The sequence below is a fragment of the Rhineura floridana genome, chromosome 7, assembly GCF_030035675.1.
Source record: "Rhineura floridana isolate rRhiFlo1 chromosome 7, rRhiFlo1.hap2, whole genome shotgun sequence".
Lineage (NCBI taxonomy): Eukaryota > Metazoa > Chordata > Lepidosauria > Squamata > Rhineuridae > Rhineura > Rhineura floridana.
The window spans coordinates 90863289-90888527 of NC_084486.1; the positions used below are offsets into that span (position 1 = coordinate 90863289).

General features: G+C 40.1%; 2 protein-coding genes across 5 annotated transcripts in view; both read left to right on the top strand.

Moving 5' to 3' along the window:
- The window catches only part of AMMECR1L (AMMECR1 like), a 49383-nt gene extending 45133 nt beyond the window's left edge, over nucleotides 1-4250 (top strand). For 3 of the 4 annotated variants that reach the window (XM_061636401.1, XM_061636400.1, XM_061636402.1), the window contains 3 exons: nucleotides 184-274; nucleotides 1128-1224; nucleotides 2080-4250. In XM_061636401.1, coding sequence (XP_061492385.1) covers nucleotides 184-274; nucleotides 1128-1224; nucleotides 2080-2191 — 300 coding nt within the window. In that variant the 3' untranslated portion in view covers nucleotides 2192-4250. The remainder of the gene's footprint in view (nucleotides 1-183; nucleotides 275-1127; nucleotides 1225-2079) is intronic. The other variant, XR_009764041.1, reaches the window with a different exon arrangement.
- A 10841-nt stretch (nucleotides 4251-15091) lies between these two features.
- POLR2D (RNA polymerase II subunit D) lies at nucleotides 15092-23834 on the top strand. Its single transcript, XM_061636404.1, has 4 exons — nucleotides 15092-15369; nucleotides 19675-19855; nucleotides 21493-21588; nucleotides 23214-23834. Exons 1-4 carry the CDS (start codon nucleotides 15297-15299, stop codon nucleotides 23290-23292), a joined length of 429 nt encoding a protein of 142 aa, XP_061492388.1. The 5' UTR covers nucleotides 15092-15296; the 3' UTR covers nucleotides 23293-23834.
- Nucleotides 23835-25239: the final 1405 nt, after the last annotated feature.

Sequence of the window (25239 nt, forward strand, 5' to 3'; positions counted from 1 at the left end):
CCAAGGCCAAAAGAGAAGACTACATGATGGAGTTGTCCCAACAAAAGAGTTTATGATTTTGCAGGTGAAGTAGAGGCCTTTATCCTGGCAAGGTTGGCCCACAGATAGGACAAAAATTGGGAAAATGTTCTGTGCATTGTTACAGAAAATACCTCTCAGCTGCCTTTATATTTCCATTGCTAGGTGGGAATCCATGGAATCAGAATTGAGTTCATCAATGAGAAAGGTGTCAAACGCACAGCAACATACTTACCTGAGGTTGCTAAGGAACAAGGTGAGTTTGAAATAAGCTGAACTTCCACACTGAATAAAAGTGGTCTAGATATTTGGATTTTGCCTTATACAGCAGCTGTAGAAGTCACCCAAAGCCATTAATCATCTATGACTGAATTGTTAAGAATTCTACCCTTTAAAAGGCTCAAAATGTACAGTGCTAGATATAAATTCAATATGTGGTATGTGTTTTTCCCAAGACTGACCATGTTTTGAATGCCATTTTCTTCATAACTGCTGGGGCTTTGATGTTCTTCTCCCCCATCCCCATGTCATGAAGAATGCCGGGCTCAGTTTACAGTCGAATCTGAGGTTTTGCCCTCCTGATTTTTTTCAACATCGTGTGTGGGTTCTTCAGCTTTGACTGATCACACAAGCACAATGTCAGATTATCCTTCCATCCTCCCTCAGCACTAAGGACTGTGCTGCAAATGTGGACAACAGTTGAAGAATGCAGCAGTTACCACCACTGTTGTTGTACAAAACATTTCTACCATCATTCAGAGAATCTCATCTTCTCCTGGAAATGAGTCAAAAGACCAAAGTGTAATTTGTTAAATTGGGTCTCAGCATATTAATGCACTGCGCCTTTATTGGAAAGTAGTAGATTTAAATTGTGTTTATAGCTGTGTCTTATTTTGAAAATGTGACTATATTGATTGCTATATATGACTAAAATAAGATAGGTCTTTGTGATAATAGGAAATGTTATTAAGACTTTGTTGGTGAAGCCGTTGTTATTCTTAATTGGAACTTGTCCCATTATTTGGATCTGTTTATTTCCCTTTTGAGAAGCCATCCCTTTTTCTTCAAATAAGCCTATATTTATATCTTCTGCTATTTTTTTTTAACAGATTGGGATCAGATTCAAACAATAGACTCCTTACTCAGGAAAGGTGGATTTAAGGCTCCAATTACCAATGATTTTAGAAAAACTATTAAACTCACCAGGTAAATAACATATTTTATTTTATTTTCTGAATTTTAAGTTTGCCTTTTGTGCTCCAGATCCTGCAATAGAACATGCCCCAACAGTGTTGCCTAAACCCTGAAATAGCATCCCCAAATAGCACACCAATGTAGTTTGAGGCAATTTTTGTTCTGTCATTATATTTAGAATGTTAGTTTCAATTTGCAAAATACTTTATGTACGGAAATAATAAGGTGATTACATTTCTTAGTTAGATATAGCCTGTCAAAGCCAGCTTTGAGTGCCTGAACAACGTGCACACACAACACAAATAACTGAGCTAGCTGAGGCTCCCATCTCCTCCTCAGTGCTGGCAGTGGAGGCTGCTCCTCTTTGTCACTACTGTCAGTCATCATTTCCTTCTTTGTACACTTTCTTTTTGGGCCCAGTAGGGTGATAGTGGGCAGCAGGAGTGAAGAGGAGATGCAGGAACCACTGCCGGCCCATTACGCCTGAGGGAGCGAATAAGGGAGCAAACAGCAGTGGCTGCTCCTCACTCCTACCAGCAGATTTAGACAAATGGGGAAAAGAAGCAAGCACAGAGGGAGGTAGTGGCAGCGGGTTCTGGCAGTGAAGGAGAGGAACTGCCATCACACAGCAGCAGTTTAGAAGAGCTCCAGTCAGCAGTGACTGGTGAGCATCCTCAGGTCCTCATCTTTACTAAGTTGGAAATACATATTTTGTTGCAGTGCTTTCTTTTTGAAATGAATTGAAATATATAATTTGAGAATTGAAAGTAATTTTGATGATACAACAGAATTCTGAATACAGCTGTTGGCAATTTTATTTCATTGATAAAATGTGTATTTGAAAAGAATCAATGTTTTTTGTTTCAGATACCGCAGTGAGAAGGTGACAATCAGTTATGCAGAATACATGGCTTCTCGTCAGCATTGTTTTCAGAATGGCACTCTTCATGCCCCACCCCTCTACAATCATTACTCCTGACACAAGGCTGCATGACCAGTCCCGCCCCCCAGCTGCCACTAATACCTATGACATCATTGGGGCAGATGCCTCCTCTTCCTGGTCCAGTTACTTCTATTACTGCACCATTTTATGATGCTAGCTTCCGTTGCCAAGTCTGCCTTCCAGCTGACTGAGGGATGGGGGATACCAGTGAGTGCAACTGAACTTCAGGGGCCCATGCCTTTCCCCATCCTTCCTTCAGAATGAGGGTTCAGTTGGACTGAGGCTGCAAGACTAACAGTTGCGGTTGGGTAGAGAGAACCTGGAGGAACGGCAGTATCACTTCAGATTTCTCTGTCTGCGTGTTAAATTGCACTGTATTCATTTGAATTGTTAATTATGACAGGCCCCTTGATCAAGTAGGAGAGTTCTCCTGGCAGTCTGGGCAACGGAGTCCAACAAAATATTTTTTTAGGTTATTTTTAATTTTTTTAAACCTCTGATATTTATCTACCATCAGCTGATTAGTCCTTATACGTCCCAAGCAAGCAGATGACATGACATGTTACAAGGACAGTGTGTCAGCAGAGATTCCTCCTCCTCACAGAAGTTGGCAGTTGTTCAAAGATTTGAAAGGGAAAACAGAATTTACTGCAGATAAAACTATTGCTTGCACATATCCAGGAGGTTTCAGTTCTCACATCTAGCTGCTCTTGCTTTTGACAAAGAAGGAAAGTAGCCTACTAAATAGAACCGTAATGCATGCATGAAGGTGAAGTGCTCTGGGTTATGTATGGGAGTAGCTGACATTTCCTTGTCTCCTGAGAGTATACTGTCTCTCTCCTTTGGGTTTTTTTTTTCCTGGGTTTCAACTTGAAATACAAGAAGCAGAGTCTGTAATTGGATTGGGGCAGATTTTGTTCCCCACAAAGCCATCATTATAGCAATTCAAAAAGAGTGTGAAAGTTGTTTATAGGAAACGCTCCATGTAACAGCTTTCTCTGGCATGACCCTAATATCCAGGCAATGAAACACACAGTAAATGTTAGCCTTTAAGTGGTTATCCGATGAAGGTATCATTGCTGTTGTGGTGCCTCAGTCCTAAATACATGTAATTGGAAGTAAATCAAATTGATTTAAAATTACATTGTGTCCGGACAAGTGTACTTAGAATTGGAACCTGAGGAATGCTGTCTACCCCTCCCCCAAGTTAACTCAGAACCATGTTTGACTATCCTGTGGATTTTAAAATTTCCTTTCCTATTGTTGCTGAATACCAAGTACACTGAATCATAACTGGAAACCTCTTTTTTTCCATTCAACAGTCCCAGTTCTCTTGTGTGAGTCACTGTGTTATGAATGCAGGCATTCTTAAATGAATCCACAGGAAGTATAAAATGGTAATGCAGGACTTCTGAAAATCTTGATAATCGGCACTGATAGATTTTTTTTAAAATCCAGGCAAAGAGCACAGTATTATGAGAGTTTGATTCCATATATGCAGTATGTGTAACAACTGTAGCTTTTATGGATGACTGGAAGCAGGCCATCCCTTTTACAGTGGGATGCGAGTCTCCAGATTGGTAGTATAAATGAACATTGCCTCGGTGGAAAAAATATATATATGCCTTCTATCTTGAAGCAAAGTGTCAAAGGCAGTCTAAATAGATGCTGTGTTACTGGAGAAGTAGACATGAATAGCCCATATGAACTGGTGAGCAATATTTGCCAGTATCTGGCTCGACTGCACAAAGTAAACTGCTGGCTAGAAGAGGGCAAATCATATCTTCCTGCCAAAAGGACTGTTTAGAGAAACTACGAAGCCTCCAAATTATATATTTTTCTGTCATTGTTCTTCTGTCTCTGAAGAAAACCTAAACTGAAATTTTGCTTGTTGATGAACACATATCTAAGATGGCAAGGGGGGGAGAGGAGCTCATATCCAGCCGTCTGCACTACTGCCCCAGCTTTGGTTTTGTATTGGATCATTTGTATGGAATACCACTTTTTCCCTTCTAATGATGATGAAATATGTTTGAATATGAGGGGACTGTTTCATGATTTCCTGCTACTGAGAATAAATCAGTCTTCTTACAAATTAGAGTGATTTGTAGTTAATGTTCCAGGTGCCCTGGACCGATGGGAGATTGCAGAAGGGAGAGTTCAGCTGTGGTCATGCCATCCATCTCTGCTCAGACAGTATTGAAACATAGGGCTACACTAATTATTATTCAAGTGTTCTACTTTAGAATTTAAATTGTAAAGATTTTTTTTAAAGCAAAACGGAAAAAAAATGGTGCTAATATTTCACCCCAGAGCACATTCGGTGAGACTGGTCATCCGGGCATATAGTGCCAGGCTATTCAATCCTGCTTTCTTTAAAAAAATGTTTGCCCTGTTACATGTCTTCAACAGTGTATAGTGTTAATTATTTGATTTCATTTTAATAGATGGGGGTGTTCAGGAGCCAGGTGGGGACATTAGTTGCCATTTTAAAGAACAGACTTTTAGAAGTGACTTGACCTACTTGGTTTAATTTTATCATTACAGTGAAGTAAGCTAAATAGGTTTTGGAGTGAGAGGTGGTCTCATTCTCTGCCCCTGTTTTCAACCAACCACCTAGCCTGTACAAATGGAAATGCCTCTGTTAAAGTTGGATTATGGTGTTTTCTTGTAGTAAGTGGAACCACAAACAGGCCACGAAGCACGAAATAGTCCTCTGAGAAATGGGTGCATTCAGCATTGGTCTCATATGGAGTTTGGTTTCAGTATGTTTGAGCAAGTGTATTGGTTGTGTCATTCTTGCAAAATATATGGGGGGAGGGTAGAATAGGGCCTCCTCGGAAGTTGACACTACTTCGGTCTCATACATAGCAGTAATGTACCAAGATGAGCCAAAACTGACCTTAAAAAGACGTGGGAACCAACAGAATAGCCAAAAGAGAACCACCTGTTCTAGAGCCCTAATCAGTTGTATTTTTCAGCTGATTAGTGAGTAGCATGATTCTGTAAAGACCTTAGCAATAGCCTTCTGGTCTGATTGGGAACTGGCTCATCCTTAGCTACAAGCAAGTGCCTTTTGGTCTAGATGGGTTTATTTCAAGACAACTGTGGTTGGGATTCTTCCGTGCTGCAGCCATGTATCTTTAGGGTGTATTTTTTGTTTGTTTGTTTTCTCCAGTTACAACAGATAATGTCTTTGATCACTGGAGTGTCACCATTTTTTCCTGTTTTCACAATTTTATTGACAATTTTATCTTGGTAGAGGCATTTCAGTCAGAAAGATTTTATGGTCAGAATATCAGATCTGCAGATTATTGCATCTGAAGACTATAAAGGTAGTCTGTACATTTTAACAAAAATCTTAAGTTTTGCACATAGTTGTTTTCCCCAATTCATTGTTAACATTGCAGTCTTTACTGACTGAGTGGTGTTGTCTGTTTGATTTCTAGCTCCAAAATGACTGACATTTTGGGGTGGTTGTTTTTGTTTTGTTTTTCCTTTAAAAGCAAGGAATCTCTTTTGACCTTCAATGCAGATATGTCAGACCAATTCTTTGTTATTACACTTGGTTGCCTCCTAGCTATATAACTTCTGGGTGTAAATCATTGAACTTGACCCGCTAATGAAGTATTGTAGAAAATAAATTGTAATGGATACATTTTTAGCTTGTTCCTCTTTTATTGGTGTCTTTTGTCAATTTTGACTTTTCACACTGCAATCTAATAATTCATTTTGTATTTTTTTAAAAATCCTATTAGAAAAAAGGTGGTCTTCAGTGCTAGTCCTACTCAGAGCAGACTCATTGAAGTTAACGACTAACTTAGGTTAATCAATTTCAGTGGGTTTCCGCTGAGTAGGATTGAGTCAAACACAACCCAATGAGATTGGACATTAAAAAAACCACTTCACATTCATGTGACTCTGGTATTTTATGTCCAAACCCACACAGAACAGTGAGTGTGATATGCTGAAATTTCAGTTTCATGTAAATGTTATCTTCTCCCACTTTATAAACTAGAACTGCCTGATCTTACTGGGTTTCATGATGAAAAGTGATTTCAGGGTGGTGGTTTTGAAATACTGGCATATACTAAACCAATGCATACAAAATGCTTTAAAAACAGGTGCTATGTAAATATTAATAAATATAATTTATTCTTTGTCACATGGATTATGCATAATTTAGTGTAAAAGAAGGAAGATGAGCGCCTTTTTCAGAATTAATAGGTAATTCTTTTCTGTGTTGGTAAAGAATTGCAGCAACAGTCCCACATCTACCTCAGCTGATAGTAGCATCACCAACAAAAAACCCAACCATAAGTCTTGTGATTTTATAGCCTGCCAATGAAGTGTTAAATGGCTCTCTTTCCTGCTTGAAAGCATTTAGGTGAACACAAGTACTATTACCTTTTCTGATATATAGAAGGGGCAGTAATGTTACTAGGGGAACGATACATGCTGCCTTACTGCCTCTACATAGATTTAGAATTTATTTTCTAATAAAATAATTATCTTGTCCTCCGTTCTAAGACAACTGGATTCTACTTGGGCAAGCTCTGGGAAGTTTGGCTTCTTAAAACTAGTAGAATTAAATTCTGAAAGTATGGTGTTTGTGACCAAGTGTCAGTTTTCCCCAGCTATATGATTATTTTATTTTATTTATATCCTGTCCTTCCTCCTAGAAGGAGTCCAGGGAAGCAAACGAAAACACTAGAAACACTCTAAAACATCTTAAAAACCAAAGATATTAAAACAAAGCATCTTTAAAAACATCTTTTTTAAAAAAGCTTTAAAAACATTGGGGGGCAGAACAGATGCAGACTGGAATAAGGTCTCTACTTAAAAGGCTTGTTGAAAGAGGAAGGTCTTCACTAAGCGCTGAAAAGATAACAGAGATGGCACCTGTCTAATATTTAAGGGGAGGGAATTCCAAAGGGTAGGGGTCACAACACTACAGGTCCACTTCCTATGTTGTGCAGAATGGACCTCCTAATAAGAGGGTATCTGCAGGAGGCCCTAATCCACAGAGCGCAGTAATCGACTGTGGGTATATAAGGAATAAGACAATCCTGGTCCCAAGTTGCATAGGGCTTTATACAACAAAACCAGAACCTTGAACTTGGCCAGGTAGCTAATGGGCAGCCAGTGCAATTCTTTCAGCGGCAAGGTAACATGTTGGCAATACCCTGCCCCAGTGAGCAGTTGCACCACCACATTTTGCACCAGCTGCAGCTTCCAGACCAACCTCAAGGACAGTTCCACATAGTGTGCATTACAGTAATCCAGCCTAGAGGTTACCAGTGTATGGGCAACAGTGGTCAGGCTAACCTGGTCCAGAAACAATCACAACTGTCTTACCAGCCAAACCTGGTAAAAGGCACTCCTGGCCACAGATCACCTGGGCCTCTAGCAACAAAGATGAATTCAGGAGCACAACCAGATTATGAATCTGCTCTTTCAGAGGGAGTACAACCCCATCCAAAGCAGGCAATTGATGATTTATCCAAACTCAAGAACCACCAACCCACAGTGCCTCCATCTTGCTAGGAATCAGACTCAATTTATTGACCCTCAGCCACCGAGTCCAGGCACTGGTCCAGGGCCTGCATGGCCTCTCCAGTTTCAGATGTTACACAGAAACAGCTGGGTGTCATCAGAGTACTGCTGACATATCACCCCCAATCTCCTGATGACCGCTCCCAAGGGCTTCATACAGATGTTAAACAGCATGGGAGACGAGAGTACCGTGTGGCATCCCCACAGCACAACTGCCAGGGAGGTGAAAGACAATCGCCCAATGCTATTCTCTGAAAACATCCCTGAAGTTAGGATTGGAACCACTGTAAAACAGTGCCTCCAAACACCTATATCACTAAGTCGGCTCAGAACGATACCATGCTCAATGGTATCAAAAACTGCCAAAAGATCAAGTAAGAATAACAGGGTCGCACTCCCCCTGTTCTTCTCCCAATAAAGGTCATCCATCAGGGCGGCCAAGGCTGATTCAGTTCCATAACCAGGCCTGTACCTTGACTGGAATGGGTCAAGATAATCTGTTTCATTCAAGAGTACTTGTAATTGCTGTGCCACAACCCACTCAATCACCTCTAAAAAGGGAGTATTTGCAGTTGATTGGTTTTCACAAACCAATGGGTCTAGGGTAGGCTTTTTCAGGAGCAGTTGGATCACCACCTCTATCAGGGCAACTGGGAACACTCCCCACAAAGACGCATTGACCACACCCTAGACCAACTCGGTCATAGCCCCTCAGCAAGCTTTAATAAGCCAAGAAGGGGAAGGGCCAAGAGGACACGTTGCTGGCCACATCATCACAAGCACCTTGGCCACATCATCAGTCCACATCAACTGAAACTGATCCCAAGAAGTTGCAGCAGACGTTGCACTGGGCACCTCACTGGGGACTACAGTACATGTAGATGTGGCACCAATATTGCTGTGGAGGCAAGCAACTTTATTCTCAAAGTGCCTTACAAGCAATTCACAGTGGGCCTCTGAAGGGTCTAAAGCTCCATTTCCTGGAGTTGATGTCAATGGACTCCTGACAATACATAAAAGCTCTACTGGATGGCTGCTTAAGGATACAATGGAGGCAGAGAAGTGGGCCTTCTTCACCGCCCTCGTCGCCACACAGTAGGCACAATTATGATTTTCTTGTGCACAGTTATGATGATGCACTTGTACTCAGCCTCACAGCACATCTTTCTCCACTTCCACTCTAGCTGTCGTCCAGCCTGCTTCATTTATCTCAGTTCACTGGTGTACCAAGGTGCAAACCAGGCTCCACAATGCCAGAGAGTGCACTCGGGCAACCATGTTAAGAGCCTGGCGTGCCTCACTGTTCCACAGCATGACAAGGGCTTCAACAGGGTCACCTGCACTATCTACTGGAAACTCCCCCAGGGCATTCAGGAATCCAGTGGATTCCATTAGTCTCCGGGGGTGGACCATCTTAATATGTGCACCATCCCTGCAGGGCAGGATTGGAGCCATAAGTCTAAACGTCACCAGGAAGTGATCTGACCATGACAATGGGGTGACATCCACCCCCTATCTCCAGACCACCCCTTCCTCTATCTGGAGCAAAAACCAAATTGAGGGTGTGTCCTGCCCTATGTGTTGGACCGGTGACAACTTGAGACAGCCCCATGATTGTGATGGTGGCCATGAAGTTCTGAGCCAGAACACTAGAAGCAGCCTTTGCATGGACATTAAAATCACCCAAGACTATCATGCTGGGCTCCTCCAATAGCACAGCTGAGGCAGCCTCCACTAGCTCTGTCAGAGAAACTGCAGAGCAGCAGAGTGAACAGTATACCACCAGCAACCCTAGTTTGCTGTCTCCTTGGCCTGACACCAGGTACAGGCCCTCACAGTCAGCTTCAAAAAAGAGTGGTTTCCTTGTGACAGAGATGGAAGTTCTGTAGACCACAGCAACCCCTCCCCCCTGTCCTTGCAGCCTGTGCTGGAATTGCACTGAATATCAAGGTGGGCAAAGCTGGGTCAGATCAACTCCCCCAGGCTCACCCATCCAGGCCTCAGCAATACACACTGTGATCAAACCATGGATGAGTGTGGTTTGATTGTATACCAGTCTGGTGTTAAATAACAGCAAGCGTAGGCCAGTGGGCAAAGCAGATGAACAACCAGGAACCCATCCATGGGAGGAGTGAGAGCAAGGCATAGACAACTCTGTCCTCGTCTTCCATGGTAGCTCATTGCCTCCCCATAGCTGTACCTCACTCCACCCATGATCACTGCAATAGGATGGCATCACCCATGTCTCTCATTTCAAAGTTTCCTCCTAAACGCATGATATAGACACAACAAGCGCACACAGGCTCTACCACTGAGCATCAACACAGGAAGAGTAGAAATGTGAAAATGAGGCAACAGCGCTTCCACTGAGCTGTCAGTAAAAAAAAAATTAGATATTTTCACGGTTTGTTCTTTGCATCAATTTTCCTATCATAAACCATAATATGTAATTGAGACTTGTCGTTTATATTACTTTTGTCTAAAACACATCTGGACAAGCCACCAGGATATGGAATGCAGGATTATCTATGGAAGTTCTTCGTTGTTTGCGTCGACTTCCGGGAAGGGTGACTTAGCCTGTGCCTGCTTTTGAGACGGGCTCCTGCCTCAAAAGAAGCTTATTCAGATATATCAGTCAGTTTTTTTTTTTTTTTTGACTGATTAAACTTCTCCCGGGTAGGGAGAAACGAAGAGATTAACCTCAAAGCCTATTTTTGTTGGGACGACCAGATCTCATTAATTTATGGGACGAGGTCCAGCCGACGAAGGTGGGACGGATTTTCAACAACAAGCTCTATCTGATAAAGCGAACGTTCATCTTATCTTCTAAGAGAGAACGCACTAACAGGCAAGCACCCTTCTTTCTATATTTTTCTTTTACTTGACTTAAATTGTTGCTGTTTAAAAGAGATTTGCCAGATTGATCGGTTTTTGACATCTCACTGGGGAGCCATAACTTCTCTCTGCTACTCACTAATTAATAGCTTATCTCTGTTTTTGTTGCAAAAAGCTGTCCTGGATTTGCATTCTAAAGATATACACAGAAGAGGGATTTCTATTCCAGATTTTTATTTTGAAGAATATTATATTGTCTGAGACTACTCTCTTTTTGGTCTATTTTATTTTGACGAATCTGTTTCCTGACGACCGCCATTAATTGTTTCGATCCTGGGAACTGCATTTTGTTTACTTAAGCATGGAGAGATAAGGCTGTCTGCTCTGTTTATACTGTGATGTCACCAAGTTTGGAGTATTAACCCAATTGTTGCTGAAATAAGAAGTGGTTTTCCTATATTTTTCTTTTAAAATGGCAATTAAGAAAGTGGCTGAGAATCTGGAAATAACTATGTTTCAGAAAATAATGGATGAGATTGAGATAACGAAACAAAACCTGCGACAGGGTTGTAAGGAGCTGAAAATTGAATTGAGTAAAATGAAGCAGGAGATTAAAGATATAGGGGTCCCTGTGAGAGAGGTGACCCTGGAAGGGGTCCCTGTGAGAGAGGAGACCCCGGAGATTGGAACAAACGTGGAACAGGAAAAAGATTTGGAGTCTATGGACTTTAGAAACAAAATCTATTGTTTGGAGACACAGGAGATTAAAGACATAGGGGTCCTTGTGAGAGAGGAGACCCTGGAGACTGGAACAGGGGTCCCTGTGAGAGAGGAGACCCTGGAGACTGGAACAGGGGTCCCTGTGAGAGAGGAGATCCCGGAGATTGGAACAAACGTGGAACAGGAACAAGATTTGGAGTCTATGGACTTTAGAAATAAAATCTATTGTTTGGAACTCAATGTTATCTCTGAAGAAATTAATGAAGATTCTAGAGATAAAGTTATCAATGGCATGGATAATCTTCTGGACTGGAATGATGTGATGGAGCCCAATATAGAGAAAATCTATGGAATTAATTGCAGCCATGTGACAATGGAAAAACTTTCAAGAGATGACCCAGTGTATTTTGAAAAAAAGAACAGAGATATGATTTTACAGCAGTATTTCAGCAACCTATTCAGAATGGATGGCAAGAAAATATTTGGGATAGAGGTAATTCCCATCAGACTCTTACTATATGACTATGGCTTTGACAGCAAGATTATTATGGAATACTGATAATGGAAGATTGGATACTGAAATTACTGGACTTAACAAGACTACTGAAGATGGAAGATGGAAAATGGAACTAATAGGGATAATAGAACAATGGCTACTGAAATTACTGAACCTAACAGATTCTGATGTGATGGATTAATTGAAATGTTTATTTTGACTATGGTTATGACAATAAGATTATCATAATTAGTAATGAGATGGATTAATCGATATGCTTATCTGGAAAAAAAAATTGATAGATATATTTCTTAAAGAATTGAAACCTCTCTTTGACTTTTTGTGGAAAGAATAAAGTAATGTTTATGAGATTTGATGATTAAGTAAGATAACTACTGGAGGAAAGTGATTTTATAATATGACTTAAGAGACAGGATTGTTATATATTATAGACTTATAACTGATTTGATCTTTGACAAATGGGAAGTCAATATTTTACTCTTTATTTTTTATTTTTGTTTTTTTTTTTCTTTTTTTCTTTTTGTTTAACTATTTTTGATTTTGTTTTTTGTCTTTGAATGTTTTATGATTTCGTCTTGTATGTTTTATGAAAATCTGAATAAAAATTATTGAAAAAAAAAAAAAAGGAAGTTCTTCGTTGTTTGCAATAAGAACAACTCCGGCTTCAATGCCTGATAGTTCCCATGCAGCATTTGAGCTCTGATAATTCCTGGGTTGGCCATGATTTATGACACAAAGAAAGACTCTGCATTTACATGTGCTTCTTGGATTAACGGAGAACATAGGATGCTGATATAAAGACCATTGGTCCATCCAGCTCAATACTGTCTACATTGACTGGCAGTATCTCGCCAGGATTTCAGACAGGGGTATTCTCGAGTGCTAACTGGGGATGCTGGGGATTGAACCTGAGACCTTCTGCATACAAAGCAGATGCTCTGCCGCTGAGCTAAGCCCCTTTGCCCATTTTTGAATTCACATAATATTCTCAGAATTTAAGCTTCTCACAAACATGTATTTATATGTATAAGACATGATGTCCAGTGCACAGGGCAGTTTATACTATTTTAATGCATGACCTGCAGCCCTATATGTATTTACTCACAATACCATTGGGTGGCATTCAATGCTAGTCCTACTCAGAGTACACCCACTGAAGTTAATAGACATGACTAACTTAGGTTCATTAAAATAAGTGGGTTTACTCTGAATAGAGCTTAGTTGAATACAACCAAAAGATTTTAACGTGAGCTTATTTCCAAGTAGGGCTAAAATCCTATGCACACACAATGGGATATTGTTATCGCTTATACTGCAGTCCTAAACGCTCTGGGGAGTGAGACCCATGGAATACACTGGAAGAGTAAAAACATTTAGGACTGTCTGTGAGAATACCATCCTGATCCTATGCATGTTTTTTGAGTAGATTCCATCTGCAGACTCTTGGAAATTGCCAGTCGTCATGCTTTCCTGAACTTTTTTAATTGCTTTTGAAAAATGTGTTTTTAAATTTGTATATTTGTTTTTAATGTTTTTAATTGTTGTAAACCACCCAGAGAGCTTCAGCTATGGGGCGGTATACAAATGCAATAAATAAATAAACTCAAGATAATTAGACCCAGGGCTTTTTTTGTGTCAGTACACACTGGCATCCTTTTTTTTTGCTGCGCATAGCAGCCATTTTATGCTCTCCCCCCCCCCCGCACTTTATCAATATATGAGTGAGTACTAAATGTAAATGTACTGCCTTCAAGTCAATTCCGACTTAAGGCGACCCTATGAATAGGGTTTTCATGAGGCTGAGAGGCAGTGACTGGCCTAAGGTCACCCAGTGAGCTTCATGGCTGTGTGGGGATTCAAACCCCGGTCTCCCAGGTCGTAGTCCAACACCTTAACCACTACACCATACTGGCTCTCTTATGAGTACTAGCACCTTATTTTTACTGTAAAATTATTTTTCCAGCTTTGCACACACATAAAAGCTACAACAATCCCAACCTTGATTAGGATGGGATTTGCTTCTAAGTAGACATGATTAGAATTGCAGCCATACTCTGTAATGCTAAAGACAGACCAATGATTATTCCCACTCTCATTCAGTGGGACTTACTTGCAAGTGAAACTGTTCAGGATTGTGGTAACACCGTAAAACAAGTATCTACTCAATAAGAGGCTTTCCCATCCTGAGGGGGGGGGAGGCGCGGGGCGCGCTCTTTTATCTTTGGATAATGCAGAGAGGGAAAGGGCAGGTTTGCTACTTGTCCTTTTTTCACCTGGACAGTATGGAAATTGAAGATCTAATGGATGCTTCGGAATCTGGGAATGTTTGGGAAAAGCAATTGGGCTCGGAGCGCTTTCCCGTCTCTGTGATCACTTGACTCGAGAAGCAGTTGTACAGTTTCACTTAAGAGTTAGGGAAAGGAGAAATTGTGGATAAGGCGGTGTTTTCGCTACTGCTGTGCCCTGCTTTTCTGTTATTTGGATCCACCAGGGCTTATGTTCATGCTGCTCTGTTTAGGGGGGGGGGAAGAACCACAGCAATATTTGCCCTGAGTGAATCAGTTGAGAATGAAGGGCGGTGGCCTCGAAGGAGGAAGATTCCAAAGCAATCTGGACCTTTCCCCAGCCATGTCCTCCCTCTCCCCGACCTACCTACGGGTGAAGAACGTGGATTATTACACTGTCGCATCTAATTTAGGGTGCAATCCATTGGGTTCAATGGGACTTACTCCCAGATAACTGTGTACCGGATTACATCCTTAGCCTGTTTGCAACACCAACCAGCTTGGTGCTTGCTTCTGGGAAGTTTAAAACAGGGAGCGGGCACGTGACCCCCGCCCCCAATGCTGCAGGACTTTCATCACCCCCGACTATTGGCCATTATGGCTGCGGTTAATGGGAGTGGCGTCCAACATCTGGAGGGCTACATGTTGCCTATCCCTACTTTAAGAGATAGAAACCCCATAATTTCCTAGGCTGCTGGTATTCCAGAGTCCAGACACACTTACCTTTGCTCCAGCCCATAAATTACGGGGTTTCACGTGGTGGGCCTGAGACCTCTGCGCTTCTCACTGACCTAGAAGCCTGCTTCCCTTATGTCTGAGGAAACAGGGCTGGTTTCATTTATAAACAGAAAGAATCGTCTTAACTATCTTGAGAATCATGTTGCATGCAGAAGTAAATCCCACTTAATTCAATTTTGCAATCCGAAACATATTTGCTAGTAAGTCCCACTGAACACGGTGGGATTTACTTCTGAGTAAACATGCAGAGCACCGTGCTGTGAGGGAACTTTTTTCTCCTCTTCGTTTTACGACCGGACCGGACCGCGGGTCGCCTCTAGAGAAGACACAACCTTAAGACAACCAGAAATCCTCCTTTTTTCTCTCTCCCTCTCTCTGCGGAGATCACGGCTGCAGAGCTCGCTCTCTCCGCAAGAGGGCGTCGGTGGCACCTGCTTAGGTCACGTTGCCTCTTTCCTTTTCCGGCCGACCGGGCGTTTTGGGTGAGGCGATGGCGGCCGGAGGTACCGATGCGCGGACTGTGGATGTGGAGGAGGATGCTTCTCAACTCGTTTTTCCCAAGGGTGAGCGGCTAGATCTTTGGGAGGGTAGGAGACACGAGACGGCCGGCGGGTGGGTGTTAGAAGCTAACGGAGGCTGCTCTAGTGGAGGCTCCAGCGTGTGGGAACAGAGGAAGCAGGCGACTTGCATGGGAGGAATGCATAACATTTCCCAACTTGTGTACGGAACTAGCTGATGAGTTACAAGCCTGAGCCTCCTTTTTGCTCCCGTTGTTGGAGGGCTGTGGTTACATGGTGTAACAGCTTTGAAGTTAAGCACCTCTGCTCTGGTCGTTGCCTGGATGGGAAACTACTTGGGATCCTGCTGTATATTACAGATATATTATTTCTATATAAGCAGTAAATATGATCTTCTTCCTGGAGTACTTGACATGCAATAATTTGAGAATGGGTTCATAGTTAACTCTGGGAACAGCTGTCTAATACAAATTTTGTTGTTGTTATGGGCCTTCAAGTCTATCACGACTTATGGTGACCCTATGAATCAGCGACCTCCAAGAGCATCTGTCGTGAACCACCCTGATCAGATCTTGTAAGTTCAGGTCTGTGGCTTCCTTTATGGAATCAACCCATCTCTTGTTTCCTCCTCTTTTTCTACTCCCTTCTGTTTTTCCCAGCATTATTATCATTTCTAGTGAATCATGGCTTCTCACTATGTGTCCAAAGAATGATAATCTCAGTTTCATCTAGTGATAGTTCTGGTTTAATTTGTTTTAACACCCAATTATTTGTCTTTTTTGCAGTCCGTGGTATGCACAAAACTCTCCTCCAACACCACATTTCAAATGAGTTTATTTTTCTCTTACCCACTTTTTTCACTGTCCAACTTTAACATCCATACATACAGATTGGGAATACTATGGTCTGGATGATCCTGACTTTAGTGTTCAGTGATACATCTTTGCATTTGAGGACCATTTCTAGTTCTCTCATAGCTGCCCTTGCCAGTCCTAACCTTCTTCTGATTTCTTGACTATTGTCTCCATTTTGGTTAATAACTGTGCCGAGGTATTGATAATCCTTGACAAGTTCAGTGTCCTCGTTGTCAATTTTGAAGTTACATAAATCTTCTGTTGTCATTAGTTTTCTTGACATTCAACTTTTGTGCTTTCCTCTTTAACTTTCATCAGCATGCGTTTCAGATCATTACTGTTTTCTGCTAATAGTATGGTATTTTCTGCATATCTTAAATTATTGATATTTCTCCCTCCAATTTTCACTTTCAATCCCGCTTTCTGTATGATATGTTCTGCATATAGATTAAACAAATAAGGTAGTAAAATACACCCCTGTCTCACACCCTTTCTGATGAGGAACCAGTTGGTTTCTCCGTATTCTGTCCTTACAGGAGCCTCTTCTCCAGAATATAGGTTGTAAATCAGAACAATCAGATGCTGTGGCACCCCCATTTCTTTTAAAGCATTCCATAGTTTTTCGTGATCTACACAATCAAAGGCTTTGCTGTAGTCTATAAAGCACAGGGTGATTTCCTTCTGAAATTCCTTGGTCCGTTTCATTATCCAATGTACGTTTGCGATATGATCTCTGGTGCCTCTTCCTTTTCTAAATCCAGCTTGGACGTCTGGCATTTCTCGCTCCATATATGGTAAGAGCCTTTGTTGTAGAATCTTGAGCATTACTTTACTTGCACGGGATATTAAGGCAACAGTTCGATAATGACTGCATTCCCTGGGATCTCCTTTCATTGGAATTGGGATGTATATTGAGTGCTTCCAGTCTGCGGGCCATTGTTTTATTTCCCGTATTTGTTGACATTTTTTCCCCAAAATTTGGACAGATTCCATCTCGGTAACTTATACCAACTCTATCGGAATGTCATCTATTCCTTGTGATTTGTTTCTTCCAAGTATTTTAAGAGCAATTTTCACCTCACATTCTAAACTTTTTGGTTCTTTTCCGTACGGTTCCTCTGAATGAATCTGTCATCCTTGCATCTCTTTTATATAATTCTTCAATGTATTGCATCCATCTTCCTTTTATTTTATCTTAGTGAGTCAGTGTGTTCCTCTGGTGATTATTCAACATCCCTACCTTTGGCGTGATTACTAGAAAAGACAATAATGCTGGGAAAAACAGAAGGGAGTAGAAAGAGAGGAAGGCCAAACAAGAGATGGATTGATTCCATCAAGGAAGCCACAGACCTGAACTTACAAGATCTGAACAGGGTGGTTCATGACAGATGCTCTTGGAGGTCACTGATTCATAGGGTTGCCATAAATCATAATCGACTTGAAGGCACATAACAACTACCACCACCCTTGGTGTAAATTTCCCTTTCATTTCTCTAATCTTTTGGAATAGAGCTCTTGTTCTACCTTTTTTATTATCCTCTTCTATTTCTGTACAATATTGTAGTAGTTCTCTTTGTCCGTGCGTACTAGTTGCTGTATTATTGCATTTAGGGTTTTAACCATGTTTCTGTCTCCTTTTGCTTTTGCTTTCCTTCTGTTTTTAACCATTTAAGAGTTTCGTCAGTCATCCATTGAGGTCTTTCTCTCTTTTTAATTTAGAGGTATTGTCTTTTTGCATTCTTCCCTGATAATGTCTCTGACTTCACTCCATAGTTCTTCTGGTTCTCTATCAACTAGATTTAAAGCCTCAGATATGTTCCTTATTTGATCTTTAAATTATTCTGTGATGTTATTTAAATTGTATTTTGGCATTATGATTCCTTTGTTCTTCTTTAGCTTTACTCTGATTTTCGATATTACCAGTTCATGATTTGTACTGCAGTCTGCTCCTGGTCTTGTTTATGCAGAAAGTATGGAACTTCTCCATCTTCTGTTGCCCATTATATAATCGATTTAATTCCTATATTGCCATTTGGTGATGTCCACGTGTACAGTCGTCTTTTCAGTTGCTCAAAAAATGTGCTTGCAAGAAACAAATTATTGGCTTCACAGAATTCAATAAGTCTCTCTTCTGCTTCATTTCTATCTCTTAAGCCCCATTTCCCCACAATTTCTAGTTCTTCTTTGTTCCCTGCTTTTGCATTCCAGTCCCCCATGATTATCAGAGCATCCTGTTTTGATGTGTGATCAATTCCTTCCTGTAGTTCTGCATAATATCTATGCATTTCCTCTTCTTCGTTTGCCGTTGGAGCATAGACTTCTTGATAGGTTTCCCATTAAATCTTATTGATATAACTCTCTCAGACCTTGCATTATAGCTCCTGATTGATTTTGCTACATCACTTCTCACTATTAGAGCAACCTGGTTTCCTGCATAAAATATTTTGTAGTTGTCTGATTGAAAGTGTCCCATACCCGTCCATTTTAATTCACTCTTGCCAAATATTGTAATATTGATACTTTCCATTTCTTGCTCGAGAATTTCTAACTTTCCCTGGTTCATGCTTGTCACATTTCATGTACCTATTGTGTACATTGTACAACTCCGGACTCTCCTTTTGCATCTGTGCACTTCAGCCTCTGGGCTTCCTTTTGGCTTTGACCCAGTTGCGTCATTAGTCACAGCGCTACTCGTACTTGTCCATTGTTCTTCCCCAGTAACTCGGATGACGTTCAAAGCCAGCAGTAACATTAGACTTGATTGCATCTCATCAAAAGAGTTATCTAGTTAACCTAGTTATGCTTGGTCTTGCCAGGTGTATGCTTTTTAATTATAAGCAGTTTTGCTAATGTTCTGTTTGTCTTTAAATGCTGTATAGAGTGGTTTCAAAAGTGGTTTGAGGCTTTTTTAAGATTCAAGTGTTACAGGCATTGGTATTTCTGGAAATATTTACATATGTGTTGAATAATTCTGGAACAAAACATGACACAGAAGCAGGTGGCTGTACTGCTGTTAATGTAGGATATCAGTACAAACATTTGAGCTGGTGGCTTGATATTTTTCTTCAGAATGATGTCCTTTTTGTAAATTTGGTTGAGTGGGCCATAAAATTATTCTTGCCTTTAAGTTCAAGTATGAATAGACCTTAACATAATCCATTCTTCAAGGCCTGGTAAACATATGGCAGCAGACTGAGGTGGTAGAATAGATTGTACTACTAAGCATGTGTTTGAATGCTCCTGTAGATTTCCCTAAAATCAGAAAGCTAGCACAGCAAAGAAAGGATTGAGCTAGAATATTTCTCCCTAAAGTTTTGTAGCTAGAGGGAATGTTTTTACATGTAAGAGCATTCAAAAATAGTTACCCACAGCTTGCAGTGCTACCATCACGTTCCTGCCACACATATACACCAGGCTGAAAGGATAACAATAAAGATTTGTTTGTCTGTGTCTTTTTCTCTATATCACTTTCTACTTCACCCATCTTTGCATACAGAATTTGAGACTGCTGAAACTCTTCTAAATTCAGAAGTGCACATGCTTCTTGAACATCGGAAGCAGCAGAATGAGAGTGCAGAAGATGAGCAGGAGCTCTCTGAAGTTTTCATGAAAACCTTGAACTATACTGCTCGTTTCAGCCGCTTCAAAAACCGGGAGACTATTGCTAGTGTCCGCAGGTGAGTAATTTTTCAAATGAAATATTTTTTTCATTGGCTAATGGAAGAGTATAACCCCTCCATGCTGAACAAAGAAAACTTTTCTTGTATGCAGATAAATTTATTTCCAGTGTTAAATGACATTCTTTTGTAAGTTAATTTTATTTCACAATTGAAAGTAATGTACAGGTGTGACATCTCTTAGCATCATATTTGCATTGTTTTAAGTCTGTATTTAAATGTTGAGTTAGTGTAGTTTTTACATATGAATGGATAATATTTCCCAGACTGCTCTTGATCTAAAGCTCCTTGATGAATCTGATTTAAAAGTCCATGAAAATCAACACTTTGTTATGGCCCAGGTTACATGCAATGTTAAACTATAGTGTAGTGCTCCGTGAATAAGCTGGAATGAGCCTGAGCAAGTCTCGGATCTGCACACTTCCTCCTCCTATGTAGCCTGGAGGAGGGTTTTGGATCCAGTTTTCTTTTCACAGAATCCCAACTTGGCAATGTATATATACAACCATACCAGAATTTGTTATAAACTGTGATATCTGCTTTATACACAAAGACAAGCCGGGCTTCTGTGTACGTAAAACTAAACATTGCTGAAGTCCTCCTCCTGGTCATGCAAGCTGAAGAGAGGGAGGAGGGAGCATGGGAGCCTGAGTCTCACATGGGTTCATTTCAGATCATACACATAGCACTAAATCTTAACAAAAGTGCAGTGCTCAAAAGAGAGTTAAGGTGCAGTTAAGGTACATATATAAAGCCCAAACTGAAGTAGAACAAAAATTTAATACACACGTATTGTAAAACCAGCATAAAATCACTAATAAAATTCTACATACAGTAATAAATCAATGTCCATACAAGATGAAATACAAAACACAAAGTACAGCCAAACAAAACTTTTACAGATGTTGGAAATGTGGCAAGTATGGACTGATTCTATTCACTGTTGTTGGTTGTTTCTGCTTTTCTGTCAGAGCAGTCAAATAAAACAAATAGTTTTATTATAGGTGAGTTGCCACTCAATCCAGCAGTCTTTCTTCTTAATCTTCTAGAATAACCATGTAATACTGTACGTCTCCTCTGAAATACGTCCCATTGCATTCAGTGGGGCTTATTCATAAGAAAATGGGTACAGGACTGTAGCCTATGTATGACAGACATGAAGTTGGTACTTGAATTTGTTAACAGCAGTGGGAATAGATATTAGAATTTTTTGGAAATCTAGTGGGTCCCTTCCTGTTGATGAAAGTGACAAATCTGGTTAGGATCTCAGAAGATTGGCAAAGTAACTTTCAGTTAAAATGCCCTAAATATATTGGAATGCTAATTTTGATGGGATAGATACAACCAGCATTGCTTTTTCTGTGAGGCATGTGTATTTTGATACTTTAACAATACGAAGCATGTGTGTGCAGTTAGTATTTGATTTTTGTGATATTTAGGTGTGTTATATACGTACACAGATGCATGCATACTGTTCATACTAAAAATACTGCATTCTCATTCTGCTTCCTTTTCTTGCCTAATCCTTTGGATTATTTCATTAGCTATATTTTGTTTAGTATTTTTTTCTCGAATTTCTGTTCTCTGCTCATTCCATTTTTCTACATGCATATTTTGATCTTGTTTTTTTCCTGCAGTTTGTTGCTCCAGAAGAAGCTCCATAAATTTGAATTGGCATGTTTAGCTAATTTATGTCCTGAGACAGCTGAGGAGGCCAAAGCTTTAATACCCAGGTGAGTCACCCCAGGTCAAAGGATTCTCTTCATGATCCAGAAGGTTTACAAAGAATGAACAACTGAAAAATCATAGTAGTGGTACTCCCACCCCCTGGTTCTACTCTTGGATTTAAGGTTAGCATACTAGTCAATTGACTGGTCAAATATTTTCAATTGATCACCTATTATTTGACCATGATCAAATATTGTCAAATATACCATGAAGCCCTGGTGGTTGAAAACTGGCCTGCTGCCTACTTAGCTCAACTATCTTTTAAAAACTAGGTATCTTTTTAAATAATAGATGTTACTATGATTTATTTTTATTGTTTTTTTAAAATTATATGTAATTTGAAGGGTGGCCTTTGTAGGTTGATGCCAAAAAGGACCATTCACATTTGTAGAAACCTAACATTGGCTACATTCAGATGATCCTCCAAACCATAATCTAATCGGATATGAGCTCTGTGCTCTCACACTCCCTCTTCCTCTGCCCTTTGAGCATGCCACTTCATACATTATTCCTGTTTAATCAAATCATAGTATGCCATTGTATCCATATTGGCAAATAATGATTTCAGTGAGCTATCCAAACCAGGATCAAACAATGGTTTGAAATTCCAGTTTGGTAGACTTGTTCAAATCACACTCGACTGGTTTGGACTCAGTAACATACTACAGTTTAACAACCCAGAAAGTTAGATATTGAGCTGAATTCAAGTGGGAAGGAGAAAGTAAGCAAGCACGGAGCTGATTCATGATCCTGTTTGTCTGAATGCAGCCATTGTTAAGTTACAAGTCGTTACATTTTTTAAAAAATGTGTTACTTTCACAATAAATTAACCAATTTAGGTTGAATCCAGTTAAGTCATTACAAGAGCTGAACAAGTTTGCTCACATAACAGAGCTTCCTCTCCATCTCCTCTCTCCACATGCCCCCTGCATTGTTTCCTAATCTGTTCCAAAGGGTTAGGGAACCCCCCCAGAACAGATTTGGGGGGTGGGTACATAGGTGATAGGAAGTTCCATTGTCCAAACAAACTCATTCCACTCACACAGTGATACAGTTGGATGCAATCCTTTATTTTTGTAATTAGCTTTAAGAATCAAACCTGTTGATTAAAATGTATTATTGTGGAATAAATAATAAGCAAGTGTCGTTATATATATATATAGGGTTTTCATGGTAAGTAGTATTCAGAGATGGTTTACCATTGCCTTCCTCTGAGGCTGAGAGGCAGTGACTGGCCCAAGGTCACCCAGCGAGCTTCATGGCTGTGTGGGGATTTGAAACCTAGTCTCCCAGGTCGTAGTCCAACACTCTAACCACTACGCAACACTGGCTCTCTCTAATAAAGTTACTGCTTTAGAAAAAAATACTTGACCATAATTTGAGCAGTCAAATGCTTAAATGAATTGCTCAGTAGTTGGATCGCTTGGCCTTTTGTGATGATAGGAGGAAGAAAGCCCCATGGAACTCAGTGGAGCTTATTTCTGAGTAGACATATATTGGATTGCAGCCTAACTCACAGCAGCTTCCTCTGCATCACCATTGAGACTGAGTTCTCTCCCTGTCAGGAAAACTTGAGTATCAGACCTTTTTAAAAAAAGAAACTTAACCATTGCTTACTCCTATTTTTCAGCCTAGAGGGTCGGTTTGAAGATGAAGAGTTGCAGCAGATTCTTGATGACATTCAGACCAAACGAAGTTTTCAGTATTAAAAGGAACCGTCAGATCCTCCAAACTCTAACACTGGAAAAGAAAAGACACCGAAACACTTTCATTCGTTCCTACACAAGCCCTGCAGTGGTCCTGGCTATCTTTGGACAGAAAGGAGAAGCTGATACAAGACATTTTGTGTCACGCACAAGACACGTTGTTAAAAAGGGTTTCTTAGCTCTTTGGACTTGTTGAATGTTGACAGAGTTGGAAAGACCAACGTGGCATGAACCATAGAACTCTGGAAATTTGGCTTAGTGAGTTTAATATGTTTCCAACTTTGTCTTCATCCTGGGAATATATGGAATGTTCCAGGGGCCAGATAGAATAAATGAAGGCACCATTCTCAGTTTGAACAAATGTTGCCTAAGATAAGAGAAGCTTTATTTCCTATTACATTTTGAAAATTGTAATGTAGGAGAATCAGGATAGATAAATTTGTGTGGTTTCTTTATGTGTTTAATCAAAATCTTGAGTTTTTGCTTCAAGAATAATTTTGTATAATTGTTGTGCATGAATTAAAATACAGTATTTCTAATTAGGAGCCTCTAGTTTGTGAATGTTTTTATTCACTCACTCATTGAAAGAGGAAAGAGCCTACAAGGGGGGCATTGGCAACAGAGGAAAAGAATGCACTGGGTTATTAGATTTTATCTAATATTTTTGGGAGTGTGTATATATATATATATATATATATATCAGAGCTTGGAAAAGTTACTTGTTTGAACTACAACTCCCATCAGCCCAATCCAGTGGCCATGCTGGCTGGGGTTTATGGGAGTTGTATTTCAAAAAAGTAACTTTTCCAAGCTCTGAATATATATATATATGTTGATAAATTGCTGTGAAGTTGTTTAATTTATATACATACATTACTGTAAATAATTACACCCAAATGTAAGTATGTTGGGGAGAGAAAAGAAAATAATACATTTGTGTTTTTTGGAATTGTGACTGGACATGGATATCCTCTAATGTTCAAACGTGAAGCTGGGTGCATGAACTATCATAAGGAGCACTTCATAGTTTGGTATAAGTTGATGTGTGACAGGATCCTGATTAATATGCCTGTCAGTAGCCTGTCACAACTATAAAAGCAGAAATGTGACCCATGCCCTGTGATGAGGCAGAAATGAACTGCTGCTACAAAAGTTGCATGTTTCAAGACATCAGGTCAGCTGTCATAAATAATCAGGTGTTCTTCATGCAGCTATTAGTAATGACTGAAGAAGGAGTCACCTATTCCCTTTTTCTCCTAGGATCGCTTCTAAGGATATTTAATTTATTTATTATTTTTATTTAGTAACAGCATTTATAGGCTACCCATAAACTGTGTTTTCTGGCTGGCTTACATACAATAAAACATTAAAATACAACAATAATCAATCTGTGAAGGGTAAAGATGTGAAGGCCCCGGGGGGACGGGACCCTGATTTTGGGGGGGGGGCATTCTTTTCCATAGCTGCCTTGTTCTGAAAAATGGGGGGAAATGGAGGGGATAGGATGATGTTTAATTCCTGAGCCTACATATCTCTAGTGAATGGTCTGCTAAATTACTATCTTTCTCTGAAACTTGGCAAATGAAAAAAATAGCAATCAGGAGCAACTGAATTTGCAAAGCAGAACCTCAGAACGTAGTCATAAAAATTGAGTACATACAGCAGAAAACTCAACATGAAAGTTGATGCAATCTAACACATCTTTATTTTCCTAGATAACTAATAGTCATCAGACATAAGTTGTAGTAGTCCAGTGATTAGTCTGGAAAAGCTTGTATGTGAAATCTTTTGTCTTTGGATCAAATATCAAGTCTTTAATTTGTCAAGTAGTGTCAGATTTAAAAAAAGTCATGAAACCTTGTCAAAAGTTGATCCAGTTGCAACCCTCTGAGAATCATATGTTGAGGTCATTTTCTTGTTAGGTCTTGTTTGAAACTCCTCATGCAAATC